The sequence below is a fragment of the Rana temporaria genome, chromosome 2, assembly GCF_905171775.1.
Source record: "Rana temporaria chromosome 2, aRanTem1.1, whole genome shotgun sequence".
NCBI classification, from domain to species: Eukaryota; Metazoa; Chordata; class Amphibia; order Anura; family Ranidae; genus Rana; species Rana temporaria.
Genome location: NC_053490.1, coordinates 429,901,042 through 429,914,505, shown reverse-complemented (window position 1 = coordinate 429,914,505; position 13,464 = coordinate 429,901,042). Strand labels below are relative to the sequence as shown.

The following is a 13,464-nucleotide window of genomic DNA, read 5'->3' as shown; positions in this document are numbered from 1 at the left end:
AACAAAAATTTCCCAGCACACTTACCAGCTAGTCTGCAAAATTTAAAAAAAGAATTTGCCCTGTCTAAAAGTTCATGTCGAAGACAGAGGGTTTAGTTGCACACATTTGCAAATATATATGAAAGCCACAGTGGCTCGTCAATGCTCCTCTGTATACTGTGGTCGTAAATGTATAGTTTTGAAAGTCTCCAAGTTGGAGCACATATAACGGTGGATAAATTATGGGAAGGTTTACCTGGAGAGTGCCCACTCATAGGGGCACTTTGGTCGCCCAGCAAGAGCACAAGGCCAGCTGAAAGCCACGGGTAAGGTAAGAAAGGGTGTCCCTGAGGCCCCGTACACACGACAGAGTTTCTCGGCAGAATTCAGCGAGAAACTCGGTCAGAGCCGGATTCTGACGAGAAACTCTGTCGTGTGTACACTTTCGGCCCGATGGAGCCGCCGAGGAACTCGTCGAGAAAATAGAGAACATGTTCTCTATTTTCTCGTTGTTCTATGGGAGAACTCGGCCCGCCGAGCTCCTCGGCGGCTTCAGGGCTGAACTCGCCGAGGAACTCGATGTGTTTCTCGGCCGTGTGTACGGGGCCTTAGGGTGACCACGTATCCCGGATTGCCCGGGACAGTCCCGCATTTTGCAGGTCTGTCCCGGGCACCTTCATTCCAGGACAATACAGTGTCCCGGAATGAAACTGACACAGCCACCCCCCAGGCCAATCTGATGCCCCCAAAAAAGGCCACCACATCACTGCTTTACTCAATGACAGTACTTGTCCTGGCCGGGAATGCCTGGAGGAGCACAATCCCCGCCCCCTGTTTGTGATTGGAAAAATCATAAATCCCGCCTCTTGTGTCCAATCACTGTGCTGTGATTCGTTACAGCACAAGCTGATTTTTGGGAAAGGGGGGTGTCCCTGAATGGTAGTTTGGAAATGTGGTCACCCTAGTGTCCCTGTGTATTAACACTGGTTCCTAGCTTTGACCAACACAATCTGCAGTGATAGCGCAATATGCAGTTCTACAGGCAGATGACTTGGGTGTTATTTACGTTCGTGGGAACCCTTGCCATTTTGTTTCTAACATTTTTGGCGCAAGCAATTTAAACTGTCTCCTCCTGTCCAGACTTAGTTTCAGGGGAATGAGGTAACTGAATCGTGCATTTTGGGCTGATTCCTTCACACTAGGGTGACCACATTTTCAAACTGCCATTCAGGGACACACCCCCTCTCTTACCTTCCCCAAAAAAAGATGAGGGGGGCGGGGGGTAATGTAGTCTCGTGGTTGATGGGAAATTTGGCGGCGGGTTATTTACCAGGTGAATGTGCCACATGCCACCAGATGCAGTGCCGCTTGCCACCCATAGCCTGCCAGCAGATGCAGTACTGCTGTCACTCCCTCTGCATGAGCCACGTGCGTAGAAGGAAAGGAGTGGTGTCACTATCTGGAGAGTGACGATCACACCAGTCCCTGCTGCTTGTCGCTGGGTGTCAGAGAAGGAGAAGGTGACAAGGTGGGTGGGTGGGGACAGCAGTGCTGCACTAGGCGCCGGCCTTGCTCCTGGTCTCACTGTCTGAGAGTAAATTATCACTGGTTGCAAGATGTCAGGCAGCACTGGCCCTAGCAACCAGTTCCGGAAATGTAGTTATTAGTTAGTAGGGGTGGCTGTGTCCTCCATTTCATTCCGGGACATTGCATTGTTGTCTGACTTCTAAATTGCTGCATTTGTAAATTCCAGAAGTCAATATAAAGGAAAAGTAGTGGTAAAAACAGGACTTGTGGGTTGTTATTTTTTTTTTTGTACAATTCTCCTTAGAGGGGGCATGACAAAGGGTGTGTCCAGGGCTGGACTGGGACAAAAATTTGGCCCTGGACTTCATCCAGACCGGCCCACTTTAATTCAATAAAATGCTGAACCCACCGTCCCCCCCACCCGAAAAATCACACCCACCAAAAGGCCCCTACATCCATTATTGTATATCATGAGAGGGTGAGAAAGAGAGAGAGAGAGAGAGAGAGAGGGGGGTGAGTGTAAGAAAAAGAGAGTGAGTGTAAAAGAGAGGGGGTGAGTGTAGGACCCCTTTTTACACTGAGGCGTTTTTTAGGCGCTTTTGGGCTAAAAATAGCGCCTGTAAAGCGACTGAAAAACGCTTCCGCTGCAGTCCCAGTGTAAAAGCCTGAGTGCTTTCACACTGGGGCGCTGCCAGGGCGTTACAAAAAGTCCTCCAAGCAGCATCTCTGTTTTAAAAAAACGGCCCACTGAGCCATCGGCCCACCGGGAAACTCCCTGTAGTCCCTATGGCCAGTCCATCCCTGGGTGTGTCCTATGTCCACATACTTTTGGTGATAGGTGTCCCTTATTCCATCTCAGAAAGTTGAGAGGTATGGTTCAACAACAAGCTGAACAATCTTGTAGCTAAGTTCTGGGATCCTCTAGCCTTTGCAGTACAAGCTCTGATAATTAAACTCAATTCATGATGGCATAATTCTTCTGATGAATATCCTAACTCAGCTGCTGCGTATGATAGAACACTGATGCCGCGTACACACGATCGGTCCATCCGATGAGAACGGTCTGATGGACCGTTTTTATCGGTTAACCGATGAAGCTGACTGATGGTCAGTCGTGCCTACACACCATCGGTTAAAAAACAATCGTGTCAGAACGCGGTGACGTAAAACACAATGACGTGCTGAAAAAAACGAAGTTCAATGCTTCCAAGCATGCGTCGACTTAATTCTGAGCATGCGTGGATTTTTAACCGATAGTTGTGCCTACTAACGATCGTTTTTTTTCTATCGGTTAGGTATCCATCGGTTAAATTTAAAACAAGATTGCTTTTTTTTAACCTATGGATAAATAACCGATGGGGCCTACACACGATCGGTTTGGTCCGATGAAAACGGTCCATCAGACCGTTCTCATCGATTTGACCGATCATGTGTACGCGGCATAAGGGGTTCTGGTGATTGGTGATTGCACCAGTTTGGTCCAAAGCAAAGTGCTGCACAGACATGCACAGACTTTTGGTGGATGAGCCTTGGCCTCCTCCAAACAGACCAGAGCTACTGGACCAAGGCCCCTTATTTATCTTACATCTTAGTCACTGGGCTTTTGCAACCCGATTCCTAAAGGAAGACTTATGCAAGAAAATTCAACTCCTGTAAGATTTACCATTGCACATGGAAGGCTTACTTTGCCTGATGTGAGAACAGGAAGCTAAGTTCCAGGGAATACTCTGTCACCAGTAGTGTTGTCTATCTTCAATCTTGTTTTGACCAGTGTCTGGCCCGGAGTACGCTCAAGGGACACATTTCTGCTTCATCCATTTTATTACAGAAACTTCTTGAATCACAATCCCTAATTAAAATAATCTTCAGAGAGTTGCTTACATAAATCCCCAAATTCGATCTCCTGTGTCTCCATGGAAAATCAAGCTGGTGTTCTCTGTACTTCAGAGACTTAAAGTGGAAGTAAACCCTTCAATTTGATAGTTACAAAAACAGTTAACATTCCCGGCATTCCGGAAATGCTAGCTGTCACATTTGTTTGTGCTCTCAACCAAACTGCCAAACCATCCAATGGCTGGTTTCATAACAGGTCACATGTACAGCATCATGGCAGTTTCAGATTAAACAGAGGTCAAGATGGCCGCTTCCTTGGCTCAAAACGATAGGAGGGTTTACTTCCACTTTAAGTCTGGCACACAAATAGCAGTTATTTTGTATTCAACCCAGCCAGATCCACGTAGATAGGCGTAAAATTAAGCGGGCGTAGCGTATCGTAGTTACGCTACGCCGCCGCAACTTTGAGAGGCAAGTGCTGTATTCACAAAGCACTTGCGTCTAAAGTTACGGCGGCGTAGAGTAAATCTGCCGGCGTAAGCGCGCCTAAATCAAATGAGGAACAGGGGGCGTGTTTTATGTAAACTAAGCATGACCCCACGTAAATCACGCTTTTTTCGACCGACGTGCATGCTCAGTATCAAGTCGAATTTTCAAATTAAATTAGGCCCGCTCAATGCCGAGACGACGTGAACGTAACTTGCGCAAAGCCCTATTCGTGAACGTTTTACGTAAACGACGGAAAATTTGACGCTGTCCCGACGTCCATACTCGACATTGCATACGCCTCATGAGGCAGGGGTAACGTTACGCCGAAAAAAGCCTTAAACAACGTAAAAAAATGCGCCGGGCGGATGTACGTTCTGAGAATCGGCATATCTAGCTAATTTGCATACTCTACGCGGAAATCAACGGAAGCGCCACCTAGCAGCCAGTGTAAATATGCACCTAAGATCCGACGGCGTACTAAGACGTACGTCAGTCGGATCTAGCCCACATTCAGGCGTATCTTTGTGAATACAAAACAAAGATACGCCGGCGCATCGTAGAACTTACGCGGCGTATCAATAGATACACCGCCGTAAGTTATTCATGGATCTGGGCCTATGAGCTCAGGAGGAGCCGCTGTACTAACAATTCGATGGTAGCACAGCGATCCTCCCTGCTGTGCTATTGTGTTCTGACAGCGACAGTCTCCCTAACAGAACACACCGGTCAGCACTCTCAGCCGATGGCTGAAAGCACTGATTGGGTGCCAATCAGCAGAACTTTTTCGGTCATGCCCCTTGGACAGAAGTTGGCCAAAAAGTTTCTATTGAATCAGCCCATGCCGCCCAATATTCGGCCGATGTGTATGGCTCTTTACCTTTTAATCAATGATGCCAAATTTTTATTTGGGTATTTTCTTTTCTATTCAAAACATACAAAAATTAGTTATTCTTTAGGCTGTCCCTAACCATGATATCATTGTTACCGAATACAACCAATTACAATCAGAATGGAAAATGCACGTACCGGTATATCTAATAGCAGTCTATGACCTGTTCAGATAGTTAATCATGGGGAAAAAATGAATCACCTAGAATGGTTTTTCTATAATGATTGCTACTGTGTTGTCTAGATAAGGCAGTCACCAAGGATATCTGCTCATGATATACATTTTCACACTTGACTGATACGAAAATCCATGTTCAGCAATTTGATCCTCTGACTGCTTTCTAATGTTATGGGCAGTTTTGAGAATTCTGCAATTGTTTTTTGGTTTGCACTGGAATGTCAAACAGGACAACTTTGAGAAATAAGCCAATCTTGGGCAAAGAAAAATGAATAGGCCCTGTACTCTTTATAATGCATGTGTTTAACTCATGACAGTCTCCTAAAATATATATTTATTTTGCTTTAATGATTTTCAGCTGCAGCGTTTCGGCTTTACCTTATTTCATGGCTTGGATGGCAGTACAGGAATGTTGGAAGTTGCCAAGAATAAACAGCTGTATCAAGAATTAAAACTGTGTATGCTGGGACAGGATTCCCTTCCATTTGATTCTGGTAAAATGACTATTGTATGATGAGGAATGATTATATACACTGTTATAAAATTTAACATATCCAGAGTCATGCACCTTGGCAAGTGAAGTTCATTTTTTTTTTACTATAATAAAAAGATGTTATACTTACTTGCTCTGTGCAATGATATTGCACAGAGGAGTCCCTTACCTCTTCTTTTGTGATCCCCCACTGGTGCTGTCCACTCTTTCTTCCGAGTACCCCCATAATAAACCACGTTCTATGGGGACACTTGAGTGGAAATAAGACACACGCGGTGCAGCTCGGCCACACCCCCTGCTTCCTTCTTACAGGACTTTGCTGATAGCAGCAGGAGCCTGTGGCGCTTGTTGTTCTTAGTGTAATATGCAAATCCAAGAAAAGAGAGCAGCATTGCTGTATCCAGAGACAGCGCTGCCGTGTGAGGAGACAGGTAAGTGTTTAGGGACAGGGGGCAGAAAAAGTAGTGGGACATTTTTGTTTACCCTAATGCAGAAAATGCATTAGGCTGCTTTCACACTGAAGCGCTTTGCAGGCGCTATTGCGCTAAAAATAGCAATGCGCCCAGGAAAGAGCAGCCTCAGGGCTTTCACACTGGAGCGTTGCGCTGGCGGGAACCTAAAAAAAGTCCTGCCAGCCACATCTTAAAATACCGCTCCTATAGCGCCCCTGCCCATTGAAAACAATGGGGTAGCACCTCAAACCCGCCCGCAAATGCCGCAAAGAGGCGTTTTTGCGGGCAGTTTTAACCCTTTTTCAGACGCTAGTGGGGGTTAAAACTGCAACGCTAGCGGCTAAAAATCGTGGCAAACCAAACGGTAAAACGCCGCTACAAATAGCAGCGTTTTATTGCCAGCGCACCCAGCGCTTCAGTGTGAAAGTAGCCTTAAGGTAAGAATGTTTTGACTTTATATCCACACTATTGCATAATTTAAGTCTCTCACGTTTTTCTTTGCAGTTCTAAATCATAGTATGTCATGATCTTTAAACTTCTGGGTAAAATCAAAATGACATATATAATACAGTCTGTAAATAACATTAACACAGTAATGCCTCGTTTCCACTGAGCGGATCGGTTCGGGTTGGTTCGGCACGGTACGCTATTTTGAGTGTTTCCATTATGAAAGCGGCCCATACAACCGAACCATACTGCACCATTCTGGGTCCTGCTTCAGATGTGGGGCCATAGAAAATGGTACAGTTTGGTTGGGACAGAGCTACAATACATTCCAGTGATTCGCGGACACGTTAGGCATTTTTTCTAAACCCTGTATGGCCCCTAACAGTCCGACTTGCAGTGGAAATGCTCACCTGAATAGGCGGGACCATTCTAACCCTTCCAAACTGTACCGACCCGAAGAACCGTTCCGCTCAGTGGAAACGAGACATAATTGTTCCTGCAATGGGCTGGGATGCATTCTTGTGCACTTTTTTTTTGCAGAAATTGTTTCCCCTTTGCAGGGGATTTGTGTTTGGGTTTGGGGGCTTCAATAGAGTAGAACTCTCATATTCTTGGCAGGTCTAGTTCAAAGTGCATGTCTAGCAAAACCTTTTTGTTTTTGGATAGAGTGGAGAGAATTAACAGGGGTTCTAGCCCTACTCTACTAAAACAAGGGTTTGGGTGGACATACACTCCCAGCTAGCCTCAGTTTTTTGTTAGTGTCAGGTTCCTTTTTCCAATATTTCTTTTTTTGATACATTGTAACCGCTGTCCACTCTTCCAGTGGTCGTAACATGAACCAGGATGTTTGTGTGCATCTCCCAAGGGGCACCAAGTGCACCTGCCCAAATGGACACTGCTGGGCCTATATGGCCCAAGAACCTTCTATGCCTCCTCATTCTTAACAAATTTACTGCTACACCCTACCCTATAACCTCCACTTTGCAGACCAGACTCCTGATTGGTAACATCTCCTTTTTCTTTCTCAGAGGGCACATTACTAGTGATTATTTTCACAACACCTGTGTTACTGCAGCCTCTAAGTGCTTGGCACTGAGGAATCACCCCTCCTGCTAAATTTCTAATCAGGTTGTGAGTACACAGGCATGGCAAATCACAAGCAAAGGGGGTTGGAATGGACTTGCTAGTTCAGGTTCAGCTTCTAGATTCCTTGGGGGGGGGGTAGAACATCTTTTCAAGCCCCTGGTACCCTTTCCTGTAATGGTTTCCCCCATTCTGACTCCCTGCCTTCTACTGGAAATTCGGCTGGCCCATCAACCACACCAGCTTCCTCTTTTCCTTCTACAGAAGAATTTTCAGCCACAATGTCAGAATTCATGGGCAAAATTTCTGTCCGTATTGAGGCTCTAGAGAGCAGGGGTTACAGCAATGCCATTTCGACTTCCCCTCCTGAATTGGTCTTTGATTTTGTCTTTGATCCAGACACAATGCCAGAGAAAGAGGTGACAGATGGGGAGGACCCTTTTTCTCTCTAAGCAGGATTGCTTTGGTAAATGGGCACTTCCTGTGGTCGGTCCTGCTATTTCTTCCCTTAACAAGACCTTTACAGCCCCCTTGGAGGAAAAACCTGTGTTAATTTACCCAGTAGACAAAAGCTTACAGACACTCCTTAGGGCTATCTTTTTGTTGGAAAGCACTGTCAAGCAACTTACGGTTTAGTCTATTGCTATAGACCAGTGGTCTCAAACTCAAATTACCTGAGGGCCACAAGACAAGTTTTCATATGCCATGGGGGGCCGCATGCAAACTTTCAAACTTCAAAAACAACAGTACTGGTGTCAGCGAACACATTATTAACCCCCAGCACTGGTGTCAGCGAGCGCATTATTACCACCAGCACTGGTGTAAGTCAGGGTTTGACAAATTTGCTTCAAATCTAGGAGCCAGCTAAAAAAGTTAGGAGCCAGAAAACGCACCCCGTCCCGACGAGCTTGCGCGCAGAAGCGAACACATACGTGAGCAGCGCCCGCATATGTAAACGGTGTTCAAACCACACATGTGAGGTATCGCCGCGATTGGTAGAGTGAGAGCAATAATTCTAGCTCCTCTGTAACTTAAAACATGCAACCTGTAGATTTTTTTAAACGTCGCCTATGAAGATTTTAAAGGGTAAAAAAGTTTGTCGGCATTCCACAAGCGGACACAATTTTGAAGCGTGACATGTTGGGTATGAATTTACTCGGCGTAACATTATCTTTCATAATATTAAAAAAAATGGGGATAACTTTACTATTGTCTTATTTTTTAATTTAAAAAAGTGTAATTTTTTCCCAAAAAAGTGCGCTAGTAAGACCGCTGCGCAAATACGGCGTGACAGAAAGTATTGCAACGATCGCTATTTTATTCTCTAGGGTGTTAGGATAAAAAATATATATAATGTTTGGGGGTTCTAATTAGAGGGAAGAATATGGCAGTGAAAATAGTGTAAAATGACATTAGAATTGCTGTTTAACTTGTAATGCTTAACTTGTAATACCAACGGCCACCACCAGATGGTGCCAGCTCACATCTGGTGGTAATAACTTGTAATACCAACGGCTCACCACCAGATGGCGCCAGCTCACAAAAAAAAAAATTTTTTTTTTTGCTCCCCCCACTTCCACCCTACCTGCGGGCCATTTATAACTGGTCCGCGGGCCGCAAATGGCCCGCGGGCTGGTACTTTGAGACCACTGCTATAGACCATGGGTCTTCAAACTATGGCCCTCCAGTTGTTCAGGAACTACAATTCCCATCATGCCTCGTCATGTCTGTGAATGTCAGAGTTTTGCAATGCCTAATTGGGATGTGTAGATCTGCAACAGCTGGAGGGTCGTAGTTTGAGAATCCCTGCTATAGACTATTGCAGTCTAGACTAAGCATATGACCTGGAACCCTGATTCCATCTTTTTGGACACCTCTATCCGCAGTTACTTGGATTATTACCCTACAGCCTTCTTCTATTGCTTGAATGGCTTGGCAGATATACTTTGACAAATGTATAAGATAAGTCTCCTCTCTATCAACGTACGCAGGATTCTCTGCATGTATGGCTAAAGAAAAGACTCCTCTAGTTTTATTCTGCCCCTATTGCTAGCTGTAAAACAAAGGCTAGCTGGGAGTGGGATGGGCTTTAAGGGGGAATTCTCTTCAGCCTTCTTTGTCAAGTGTCCAATCACCAGAAGATAACTGAATAAAACTTAATGATTGAAGAGACTGTGTCTTGCACTGTACTCTGTTGGCCTTGACTTTTGTGAAACCATGTTACAGTGGATCCAAACCCTTTATTGTGGAGCCCTCTATCACAAGGACAAACCCTCATGCTTTGGAGATTTTTGAACAAATCTTGGGAGACATGTGTTTGGATGTCCAAACATTTAAACTTGTTTGTTGTATGCAACTGTCTGTTCATATGCATAGGGAACTTTGGCTACAAGCCTGGGACACTTCGAGGATTCACGCAAAAAACATCTGATTTACCGTACTTGCCCTTTAAGGGAAGGAATCTGTTTGAAATTGCACTTGAGGCCTCGTACACACGACCGAGGATCTCGACGGGCGAAACACATCGTTTTGCTCGTCGAGATCCTTGTTAGGCTGTCGAGGAACTCGACAAGACAATTTTCTCCATTCCCGTCGAGGAAAAAGAGAACATGCTCTCTTTTTGGCTCCTCGAGTTCCTCGACAGTTTCCTCATCGAAAAATGTACACACGACCGGTTTCCTCGGCAAAAAAAAAAAGTTTCATGCTGGTTTTTGCCAAGAAACTCGGTCGTGTGTACGAGGCCTGACAGTCATTCACAATTCTATGGGTGGTCAGACTGTACACCTGCCTTAACGCAGATCTGTGGATGGGGTGGGGGATTCCCAACCTTCATCTACTAATACAGTAGTACCTCATAGCTGACCAAAGTCTCCCTCTTACTCAAGCCACCAATCTCAAATCCAAAAGCCACTTCTTTAAGCAAAAAGTACAGTTATATCTGATAAACCTTCTGCGTGATGATGGTGTGCCCCCACTTTTATGTGTGGGAACCTGTTTGTTTCTTCTACAACGCTCTCCCTTATGTCCACCCTTGTACCTATTCTTGAAATCCCCATTACGGAACACTAAAGAGACATTCCCCGAAACATAACTTTTGTTTTTTTCATCTGTCTCTTCTAGGTTATAGCTAGCTGATCCTAAATCATTTTCCAAGCCAGAATGTCGAAGTATGTTAAAAAAAAAAAATACCCTTGCATTTCATTTTATTCGGAGCCATATGTGACAGATTTTTGCAGTTGGCACTGCCCTTTATAACATTTTGCACATTATTATGATGATAAGGTTAGTTCAGTGATCTATGTTACAAATCCTTCTCTTTTCTACCAGATAAATATGATGCTGTTATTATAGTAGGAGCTCTGAGTGATGGACAGGTCCCCGTGACCGTGGTCTTGGAACTGCTTCGTGTCACTAAACCTGGTAAGAACGAATGAATTATTCTAACCATAAAAAGGCTGGCAAGGACAAATGCCAACCAGACCGATCTTGTACAAATGAAAGTTGGTAAAATCTGCAATGGGGCACAGAAGTACGGTACTGTGATTAAAAAAGGTTTTAGTTTTACCCTTTTTTTTATAATTTATTTTATCTGTCTATGTTGCTGTTGGAGTTTTCCTCACAGACCAGTGAGGGTAAAACTTGCTAATAGAGCCCCAGTAAAAAAAAAAAAAAAAAAACACAGAGATTCCTACCATTCCCCATTAGTTTAAGGGGGTGAAGGTAAGTATAATTAACACATTAGGGGGAACTTATCAAAACTGGAGCAGCCAGAATCTGGAGCAGCTCTGCATGGCAACCAATCAGTTTATCTTCAGCTTTTTCAGTTGTAGCGCCCCTTTGCTTTCAGCATGGGCACTACGCCTAAATTTAGTGGGAAGGGAGAGTTACTTTGCTCCCTTCCAGTGTTTGTTTAAATTTGGGACCTCTGTCATTCTGGAAATGTCCACTGGGTCAGTCTGCGGTCAGGGAGTGCAATGCCACCCCTGGCCGGCAGCTGACGCCAGAGGGGTTCTAGCAGAGCAGATCTTCTCGTAGCAGCCAATTAGAGGATGTTTTCCCTCGCAGGGCATGCTGGGGGAGGGTATATCTGGCACAGAGGTCATGTGTTGAGGATCCTTTTTCGCGGGGTTCCCGTTCCAGGTGCGGTACCCACCTTCAGGGTACGCGCATCCATGGACCCCGCCGGCGCGGCCCACCTGGCCAGAGCTGAACTCTGCAGCGAACCTCATCCTGATGAGAGAAGGGACCTCAGCGTTCCAAGGCCTATTGACAGAATCCCAGCCTGGGATTGGGTGTCCGGACCACTGACAGGTATGCTTGCTGTCATCCGGGGACCATCCATAGAAAAGTCTACTGGGAGGATTCTCTTTCCTTATTCACCAAAGTCCTCTATTGAAATTGGCCCGTGGCAGGGGCCCTAGAGACAGGTCTGTGGGAGAGACCCCTTCCTCCCAGTATTATCCTAAGTGACGCTCCGGCTGCCAGGCCTATCATAGGGGTCTGTCAGGGGGCATTTCACCCACTCCGAGTAGAGTGGCGACGTGTAACCAAATTGGTTCAATGCAGAGCAGTGTATTGCTCAGTTCTATATCCAGGCCTGATACCACATGGTTCTCTTTTCTTCCTTCATCAACTTTGATCTCCCCAAATTGTGTTGATGTTGGCCGTGTTTGGCCTGGGCAATAAAGCATTGAAACTCTCTATTGAACGTCTGGACCTTCACTCACTGTTGCTATTCTCACGGTTACACCCCTAGACACTGCCAGGGTAACTTAGTAGGCCGATCCCCAAATCAACCAGCAGCTCCTTCGGGGGTAGCGCTACACAGTTAAAGTGGTTGTATAGTAATTTTTTCCACTTTTACATACAGGTAAGTCTATAATAAGGCCCGGCGATCCATCGATGCGACCACCCAAAGCCTTGGTTCTCTTCCCGCCTCTCCCCGTCGGGAGTCTCAATTTCCTCATCGTGTTTCTCGTCGGGCTGGTTTACGATGAGAAACACGTTTGTGTGTATGCTTAGAAACCTGTGCATGCCTGTGCATGCTCAGAATAAAGTATGAGACGGGAGCGCACCTTCGGTAAAAGTAGCATTCGTAATGGAGATAGCACATTCATCACGCTGTAACAGACTGAAAAGCGTGAATCGTCTCTCACCAAACTTTTATTTAACACGCAGTAACATGAGATTAGCAAAAGCAGCCCCAAGGGTGGCGCCAGTGGAATCAAACTTCCCCTTTATAGTGCCATCGTACGTGTAGTACGTCACCGCATTTCAGAACAACAAGATTTTGTCTTGACAGTGTGTACGCAAAGAAAGCTTGACAAGATTCTCGACAAGCCTGCCAAGGAACTCGTCGAGGAAAACGATGTTTCTTTTACAACGAGTTTCTCGGTCGTGTGTACGAGGCCCAAGACTGATGCCCCGTACACACCATCACTTTATGTGATGAAAAAAAACGACATTTTCTGTGAAGTAAAAAATGACGTTTTTGAAACTTCAATTTTCAAAGACGAAGTTGCCTACACACCATCGTTTTTCTCACAATGTTCTAGCAAAGCGAGGTTACGTTCTCACCACTTTTTCCATTGAAGCTTGCTTCATAAGTAGCTTCTGGGCATGCGCGGGTGAAAAAACGTTGTTTTAAACAACGTTTTTTGCTACACACGGTCAATTTCTGTGAAGTAAAAGTTGACGTTTTGAAAAACGACACATAAAATTGAAGCATGCTTCAATTTTTTTTGGTCGTTTTTTAGAAGACATAAAACGACGTTTTCCCCCACACACGGTCAATTAAAGTGACGTTTTTAAAAACGTCATTTTTTTTCATCACATAAAGTGATGGTGTGTACGGGGCATTAGATTGGTTAATTTTGAAGTTGGAGATAAACCCAAAGGTTTCAAAGATCTTTTTAAGGTTAGGGATAGAGATATGAAGTTGTGTTAAGAAAAATAAGAGATCATCTGCGTAAGCGGCTATTTTATATTCTCTCTTCCCCACCTTGAGTCCCTGTATGTTCTCAGTTAGATTTATTTTCCTTATTAGGGGTCCCAAAGAGATAATGAAGAGGAGAGGGGAGAGGGGGCATCCCTGG

At 45.1% G+C, this 13,464-nt stretch overlaps 1 protein-coding gene across 4 annotated transcripts in view; it reads left to right on the top strand.

Moving 5' to 3' along the window:
* Positions 1 to 13,464, top strand: part of METTL27 (methyltransferase like 27) — a 59,804-nt gene that overhangs the window by 44,501 nt on the left and 1,839 nt on the right. For all 4 annotated transcript variants that reach the window (XM_040338296.1, XM_040338292.1, XM_040338294.1 and 1 more), the window contains 2 exons: positions 5,253 to 5,388; positions 10,697 to 10,789. In XM_040338296.1, coding sequence (XP_040194230.1) covers positions 5,253 to 5,388; positions 10,697 to 10,789 — 229 coding nt within the window. The remainder of the gene's footprint in view (positions 1 to 5,252; positions 5,389 to 10,696; positions 10,790 to 13,464) is intronic.